Source organism: Typha angustifolia, chromosome 14 (genome assembly GCF_048772165.1).
Source record: "Typha angustifolia cultivar Huaian chromosome 14, ASM4877216v1, whole genome shotgun sequence".
NCBI lineage: Eukaryota > Viridiplantae > Streptophyta > Magnoliopsida > Poales > Typhaceae > Typha > Typha angustifolia.
In genome coordinates this window covers 10,537,167-10,545,558 of record NC_133252.1, presented here as the reverse complement: position 1 = coordinate 10,545,558, position 8,392 = coordinate 10,537,167, and the positions used below count along the sequence as shown (strand labels likewise).

Genomic DNA, 8,392 nt, shown 5'->3' with positions numbered 1-8,392 from the left:
ACTATTTGGTGTCAGCTATCGGGGAACCAATCGATTCAACAGTATTAATTTATTTATTGATACTATCTGATTGTAGATATAATGTCAGATTTTGACTATTGTTTCAATCTAGATGGCTTTAATTTTATGATAAATGAAAAATCGGACGGTATAAAGTGATTCAATATGACACCTTTTGATTGATCGATTAATCTTCATCTCTGGGCCACCAGTAAGCCAAAAGATTAAGTGATAGCGAATAATATTTTCTCCAGCTCTCAGGTATATCCTCTAGCTCCAAGATATAAAGTTATTCAACAAAAATGAATAGACCCAGAGATAGACGCATCAGTGTCAAGTAATATCGTAACACAATCATATGATCAAACCAATTTAACTACGCAAAGAAAACCAATTTAACTACGCAAAGAAAACCAATTTTGTTATAGTGTCAAGTCTTGATTACACATCTGCACACGCAACAAAGATAATTTTAGCAATTATATGTTTTGAAGCAAGTTCCTTATGCATCTGCTTTAACAAGTGGCAGTCAATAAAAACGATTTTTTTTTCCTCAAAAAAAAGAATAGCCTCTGCTGATATATTATAAATATCCTTAAAGGTGTCGGTCACTGGGGTCCTCTGTCAGAATTACTAGCCAAACATATGAGGAAGAGGTCTCACTGCCATGAACGCATCCACCATCTGAAAGAAATATAAAAACTTTGAAATTAATACAAATGCTTCTAAAATGAAATTTTATACTTTCTAAATTCATAGTTGTAGCAGAAACCATCAATTACTCAGATGACATAATTAGATAAACACCCCAAAAACATAAATAACCACCCAAAAGACAAGGGAATCCAAATATTTGATTATTCCCTTATGTTTACTTGAGAAGATAAAACTGATACCTTTCTTTGTTTTAGCTTTTATCATATTGCCGAGAGCACCATATAAGTTCTAAAAGGTAATAATTGCTTATCCAATTTCCTATGGGTTTTTCTTTCATAAGAGATGCCACAGGAGCAGAAAGATCTAGATATGATATTTTGGTGGGCATTTCTAGACAAGGGCATCCATGTTATGAAATCTAAATATACCATAGCGCCCTCTGCTCGCTATGCAATCTGGACAAGAGGTTGGCCTTCCGCATGAAAGCATCTAGATATGAATCCCCTAAACAGTGAGAGGAAAGGAACTTTTCTCCCTCTGATACTGAGGTTGGAAAAAAGTGTGTATAAGTATATAAGCCTTCAAGCCATTGATAAGGTCCAACATAGCCAGTTTTGGCCGTTTCCAAGCAGAGGGTTGCACCTGTTGTGCAGTCAAACCACAAATCTGGCTGAACAGAATCAAATAAATTAGTCAAAAGGCTAGGTTGTAGATGTATTAGTTGCTCACCTCATCCGTAACTGCAGCCCGAGCGCTGCGATGTCTCTCGACCATTTCAGAGAGGATTTCAATAAGACGCTTTTTGACTTCACCTGTTAACATCCGTCCAGATCCATACTCCTGGAAAATTTAACAATGATTTTGAAAGTGAAAAAGATCAGGATTGTGAATTAGAAGGAACTTCTACTAGAAGTAAATAGACTGAATTTATTAATCTGTAGAGAGTACCTTTCTGATGTGGTCAAGCTCTTCATCATCCTCAAGAAAGAAACTAAGGTACTTGAAAGGAATATCCACCTGAATATATTCATAAACCGGAGAATCAAATTGCCTCTAGGTGATACATATGAGAATCCTTACAAACTATCCTTGCTTTTCACAGATAACAACAATGATGTAAACATTAATAACTCAGGAATGAAAATACTACCATAGTCATGCTAGATATAATGCCAATTTTTTCATGATTTATGATCCATCTATTATCGTAGTGATTACCAGACACCATCTTTGAAATTGATCATGTATCTAAAGATACAAAACTTTGATTTGTCAAGGTCACAGTGTATGTAAAAGAGCTTAACCAAAAATAATCACATCGAGACAACATTTAGTGATCTGCATGCTTAGTAATGACAGATTGCATAAAGGTTGCACTTTAGAAGGAATACACAAGGAAATGAGGAATGATAAACTAGGATTATTCCAATACATTTGGTTTCATCTAGGGTGAAGCAAAGACAACCAAAGAGGAGACACGCACCTCCAGATTTGCTCCATATTTCCTGTGGTTTTCTATTGAGTCCTGGCCGCCAGAGAAAGCATACTTGTTCACCTAAAAAGAATTAATAAAGCATGAAGATATGTAAGAACAGCAATTTAACTTTCAAGAACTTGTACATCAGTACATTCATGCACTTAGAAAACACAAACAGGTTAAATTGGCTCCATTTCAGACAATAATACTATGTTTGGTTGGAAAATCTAGGACCCAAATTTTCTATTCATGATGAAACCTAACATAGACTAAAGGCAACTGAACTACAATCCAACCAACAGTAGATCAGCTTCAACACAATATACAACTTTCAGGAACTCCAAGCATCCCAACCGATCAACCTGATTATCCCCCAAAAGCAATCCTAAAACAATTGTTAATATGAGTTGCACCTATCCTTATTGATGCTTCAAGCTCAAATAGAGCAGCACTAAACTTCAGAACAGTAATCAATAAAAATATGATTATTTTATCTACTACCCACCAAGAATATGGGAAAGAGCATATATGCAACAGAAAATGCCAACTCATGATTTTAGTAGATAAAGTGATTGAATTTAAGTCGAAGAAATCATCTACAGTTGATGAACTGCCACAGTAGAAGAGGTCCAAGCTGGTGCATAAAGTTTTGCACAGAAGTTTTTGAGATAAGATTTGTCTTAGTAAGCCATAATCTAGTCCAATTTAAAATGTGATATGAAAGAAAAATATACAGTAAATTGGGACTACCATGGATCTTTTTTCTTGATTAAGAGCTCAATAAAGAGAGAACAAATTATTCTTACAGTAAGAATGGAGACAATTTGAAAAATGAATTGAAGAGAATGTACATAATACCATAGTTTCCAGTTTCGGCCGATCTCGAGTGGGATCGGCCAAAACGGATCGGGCCAAAACCAGCTGTCAATTGGTTTCGGCCTGTACAGACGACTGCAGCTGTTAGAGAGAGAGAGAGGGAAAAAGGAAGAGAGAGTGAGGGAGAGGGAAAGATTAAAAAAAAAGAGGGTGAGAGAGAGAGAGAGAGAGAAAGGGAAAAAGGAAGAAAGAGTGAGTGAGAGGGAAAGATAAAAAAAAAAGAGGGTGAGAAAGAGAGAGAGAAAGATAGAAAAAAGAATAGAATATGGAAGAGAATGGATACTTCAGACTAACAGTTAGAGGGTTAGGAAAGAAGAGAGGGATGAAGAGAGATTTTTACTTTTTAGGCTTTATATGTGAGTAATTATTATTTCTTATTTTCTTATAATTTTTCTAAATTTTTAGAAATTTCTCAACATTTTTAATAATATTTAGAATTTTATTTAATTAAAATAGTTCGATCCGATACAGGCGGCTGATACGGCCGATACAGGCGGCCGATACGGCCGATACAGCCAATACGTATCGTTTTTCCAGACGACCAATCTCGATCCCGATACCAATTTTTGGAACCTTGCATTATACAACCAACCTCGCCAAGTAAACAAAATTAGTTCGAGTGAAAGGAATATATTAAACAATAATTTGAGCATTATAGAAGAAAAACCTTGTTCTTTATGTCTTTAGAGGAATCTGTCACATATATAGCAGAATTTGGGTCACTAGCTGACATCTTCCCTGTTTCCCCCTGTATACATCCAAAATCAGAAAATGAACTAGCCATATGAGAATCATGTAGCTAAATCAAACTATATAAAACCAAAAACAAAGAATAAGAACATCGCTCATTAAATGGGGCCATGCAAAATACCATCTTTACTTAAACTTGTTCAAACTACTAGATGAAGGTTTGTTGTATGATTATTGATTGCTTGGAATCCTTGGATATGTTAATTTGCGACCCATAAAATGAATCTCACTAACCATGGAGTACGTTTAGTATCAGCCAATTAGATAAATTCACGTGTTAATACTTTTCCAGAGACACAATGATCACTTAATTTGATAGCCAGTCTTAGGAAAAACAATTATCCATCCAACGCCAACAACCAACCCCATTTAAACGAGAACATCTGAATGATGATTAACATAACAGTGGAGAACAAGAGGGAGGAAAAAAAAACTGACATTTAATTAATCACGGGTTCAACATAATTGCATATGAAAATCTGGTATATTTGTGTTTAATTTGGTAAGCTGCACTGGTTTATGTATTTGCCAATGGAAACAAGAACAAGAATGCAACATCTACCAAATGAACTTTTTGGTGAGACTATTCTTTTTCCTCGCTCCCTCTGTAATTGTTACATTGAGGGAGCCCTACAGTATACACAATTGGTTTGGTCTTTCTTCAATTTATAGAATTAACATACCTGAAGAGCAGGGAAAAATATTGATTCAATTAATGCTGGTTTTTGATAGCCTATCCTTGGAGCAACATCTCGAGTCATTCTGAAATAAGGATCCTGAATAATGAATGAAGATTTATAATAGAATTACTGAATTTGGCAAGAAAAACCAAAGTATATCATTTATAAAAGATTAGCACAAGGAAAACTGAATAAAAGGAGTTGGTCACTGAGACAAAACCATTGAAACACAGAATATTAGCAAGTAGAAGATAATATATATATATATATATATATTTAAATGGCAAGTAAAGCTCTAGTCCTGCTAGATGAAACCAAGGGACCAAAAGTACTGTTGATATGCTCTTAATAACTTCATTTGAGATGAACTTTCTCTATAACAGGCCCTAACTAGTGACTATTACTATCTAGCATGAAGATACTTATTTTCTTTTCTATGCTCAGTGGTTTATAACTTCCTTATCTAGGAAAAATTGTTGCATTAATCATGTGAGTACTTTTAAGTGAATGTTTAATTTGTATCTAGCAAAGATGATAAGAGAACTATTACCCAACAAGAAGATGAAATACACATGTTTAGAGAAAAGAAAAGGAAAAAAAAAGAATCAAAAGATAAGTCAGCATCCAATGTCAGTATGAACAAATTAATTGAACTTCAAGTCTAATTCAGCCTCAGAAGCTTCCAAAACAATTCTAAGGTACATCAAAAGGCTCAAGCAAGAAGTTATAATGAAGAAAGAATAAGATTCTACAAGAATTTCGATTGTGAATTGCAGAATTAACTCACTGAAACTAAAATTGTTATACATAGAAACATTAAGAAGTTTATTGTCAACTAAGTTAAAGATACGGTGATGACAATCTAATGATGAGAATAGTAATGCTAATGGTAGTGGAGGAGATGGTGATGGAGGCTTCTAATAGCTACGAATTGGAGGAAGAGCGGTACGGATATAAAGATAAAAGATCGGGAGACAAGGAAGGGAGGTGGGTGAAGAGGGAGGAAATGAAAAATGTTGTGGTGAAGCTAGAGATGGTGATGTTGTTGACAGTGATGCTAGAAGGGGAAATGGAAAGAGAGCAAGTCAGTGAGAGAAGGGAATAAAAGGAGATGGGAGAGAAGTATACCATGGAATTGGAGGCAGTTGTGGCGATGATGGTGACCCTAAAGGTAGTGTGTTGTCATGTGTGAGGGATGAAGAAGGGGCATTTTCTTACATACTTATATGTGTCCCCCATAAAGTTGTACTCATGTGTCAGTATTAGTGATCCTCTAACGATGTATCCCTCACTTTGAACCTCGACCAACCACGTAAAATCTAGCATTAAGACTTCTTTTGAATATTAAGCTTCATAAGTTCACCCAAAATGTTGCAACTATTGTTTCATATAAAAGTTCTTAATAGTTATGTATGAAGTAAATATCCATGTAAGAAGACTAAGAAGTCTCCAAGATGGAACCAACTAGCATCAGAAAATTAACATATGCTCCATGTGTATAACAAAACAGCTCATCATTGCTCACTATTTAAGGGAAGACAAATTCCTCATGAAGTCCATGCTCTAGGAAAAAGAAGTAGCCATTCAAAACAAAAACATTCATATTGTGAGCAAAATATCACAAATCAGAAATTTGATAGTGAAAAATGAAAATATATTACCTGGTCAATAGCGCATGGTATCAAACACCGAAGATTGTCCTTGCGAGGGAAGAGATGTGGAAATGAACTAGGGAATGAAGGAACAGCCTGCAGAAAATGTGAAGGTCAAGTTATTAACTTATTATCTGAACTTCCAAATTAACCTTAGTATTTAAAGTTCCATAGAAGAAGCACATGTGCAGTAAACATGACAAAGCAGTGATGAATATTAGACCTGAACAGGAGGGAAGCTAATTTTCCCAATATGGTCTTCAGGTGTGAATCCAAATATTCCTACAACCTGTCATCCAAAAGTAAGAGATAGTAACAAAAATGTGTATGCCAGATGACTAATGGAGCCTGCTATAATAAGAGAAGGCTTATAATACAGAAGACAGAATCTATTTAAAAGAATTTACAGTGATCACCTTATTGAAAGTGACACACTTCGCAACTCTAACCATATTTTCATAGAAGGCACTGAGAAAAAGGGGAAAGATGAAAGATATTAGGATATCATACCATTTAGTGCAGTAATATCAATTATTAGGAATGTACAGAAAAAAAAAACCAGTAACATCAATTATAAGAAAATGTTCACAGAAAAAAAAAAACTTGGAACTTGCAAAATGTGGAGCTCAATCTTGTGAGAAGCAAATCTTCAGACCATAAGGGAATAAGAGAATGGAACTTGTGAGCTAAAAGAGAATGACATATATGCTTTAGTGGTGCCCCATTCACCCGGAAAAGGACCATAATGACTTAGCATTTTTGATATCTTTAACCATGAAGTATTCCATGCCCTAAATGATACCATCTCCCTTTAATTTTCACTTTCTTCAGATCACTATATGAAATCCAAAAGCTATAGTTAAAAGATGAACCAATGATGAGCAGGTAACAAGGTCATCAATTTACTGCATATCCAGAATATGATTACAAAGCCAACCACAATGGAAGGCAAGCACAGTTAACTGCTAAATAAATTCAGAAGACATGCTCCTAATGTCCACTTGCAAGGAGGAGATAATTTGTGCAAGGCATAACATATACTTCAAGAGATATAGTACTGTCAAATCTTCGAAAAAGTTGAATGCTGAGGATTTGAAGATTTGCACATTAAATATGCATTATATCAAGTACAAAGAATATACTGAAAACTGGACCTTACCCACCAACATAACTAAAATCAGAGAAAATGAAAGTTCTTTCAATGTCAAATCCACATGCAATTATGTCTTTCGCATTCTCACGGGCAAGCCTTTTACTTTCTTCTACTGATAAGTTCTTCCACATGCACTTCTCATCATCAGTTAGCTGTATCACAAGAGGCACCTTGAAAGCATCCTGCAAATATCTAAAAGGAGTGGCAAAAGATGATTAATTACTAGCAATACTCCAAGGATCCATCTAGAAAATACCTAAGTCGAACCTCAAAAGAAACCAGAAAAAAAGGAACAAAAAAGAAAGGGAAAAAGTTTTTTTTTTTTTTTTGCATCAGCAATATAACAAAATAAAAGGACTCAAAGAGGATCCAGATCACTACTAACTTGGTGAACATGAAGGGGACCAAATGTCCCAAATGCAGCGCTTCCGACGACGGGCCCCTCCCTGTATATAAGTAAAACTTCTCTCCCTTCTCGAACACATCAAGTATCTCATTCAAATCCCTAGAAAACGAAAACAACTTAACAATTCATAACTATCCAGATCAGGAGACGAGGAAATGAACGGAACTTCCAAGAAGAAGAAGGAAAAAGGAAAAAAAAAAGGCGAAACCTGTGGGCGAAGAAGACGCCACGGCGGAGGAATGAATGAGCACGGCGGCCAGTGAGACGCTCGATACGGCCGACGAGGTCGGGGTTCAGAAGTTGGCATCCAAACTTATCCACGAGCTTGTCGTAGTCGATCTTGCCGCCCCCTTTCGCGGAGACTTCCCATGGGTTGACCACCTGCTCCTCCTCTTCGATGCGATTGCCTTCGCTTGCGTTCTTCTGGTCGGCGTCCGCCATTGGAGAGAGAGCATCCGGTTCCATCTTTCTGGAGGATTCCCCGCAGTCTCCTCCGAAGGTCTCGCTCAAAGTCTCAAAAAGCTAATCAAAGAAAAGAGGAACTATAGGCTGCGGGTAAGAGGAAAGAACGATACGACTATGAATCTAAAAGGAGAAGAGGTCCGGCGGGCGGGGATCCCGACTCCCCTGCCTTCGAGAGAGAGGCGAGAAAGGCGACGGGAAACGCAAGGATGAAGGAGAGGGGAAGATTAAGGTGGGGGGTTTTGTGAACTTATAAGCCTTTTTGTCCGCTGTGACTCT

General features: G+C 36.4%; 1 protein-coding gene across 1 annotated transcript; it reads right to left on the bottom strand.

Moving 5' to 3' along the window:
- Positions 1 to 450: 450 nt before the first annotated feature.
- LOC140775934 (tryptophan--tRNA ligase, cytoplasmic) lies at positions 451 to 8,392 on the bottom strand. Its single transcript, XM_073119432.1, has 12 exons — positions 7,860 to 8,392; positions 7,631 to 7,750; positions 7,252 to 7,437; positions 6,509 to 6,560; positions 6,316 to 6,381; positions 6,102 to 6,188; positions 4,444 to 4,536; positions 3,678 to 3,758; positions 2,141 to 2,212; positions 1,606 to 1,674; positions 1,387 to 1,497; positions 451 to 684 (listed from the first exon to the last, which is right to left on the bottom strand). The coding sequence occupies exons 1-12, from the start codon at positions 8,114 to 8,116 to the stop codon at positions 634 to 636; spliced, it is 1,245 nt and encodes a 414-aa protein (XP_072975533.1). The 5' UTR covers positions 8,117 to 8,392; the 3' UTR covers positions 451 to 633.

Coding starts and splice junctions, on each gene's coding strand:
- LOC140775934 (XM_073119432.1), bottom strand. CDS start 8,116: ATGGAACCGGATGCTCTCTCTCCAATGGCGGACGCCGACCAGAAGAAC. Junction 6,382..6,508: donor AGTGTGTCACTTTCAATAAG/GTGATCACTGTA, acceptor TTTGGATGACAG/GTTGTAGGAATATTTGGATT. Junction 1,675..2,140: donor AATATGGAGCAAATCTGGAG/GTGCGTGTCTCC, acceptor GAATATATTCAG/GTGGATATTCCTTTCAAGTA.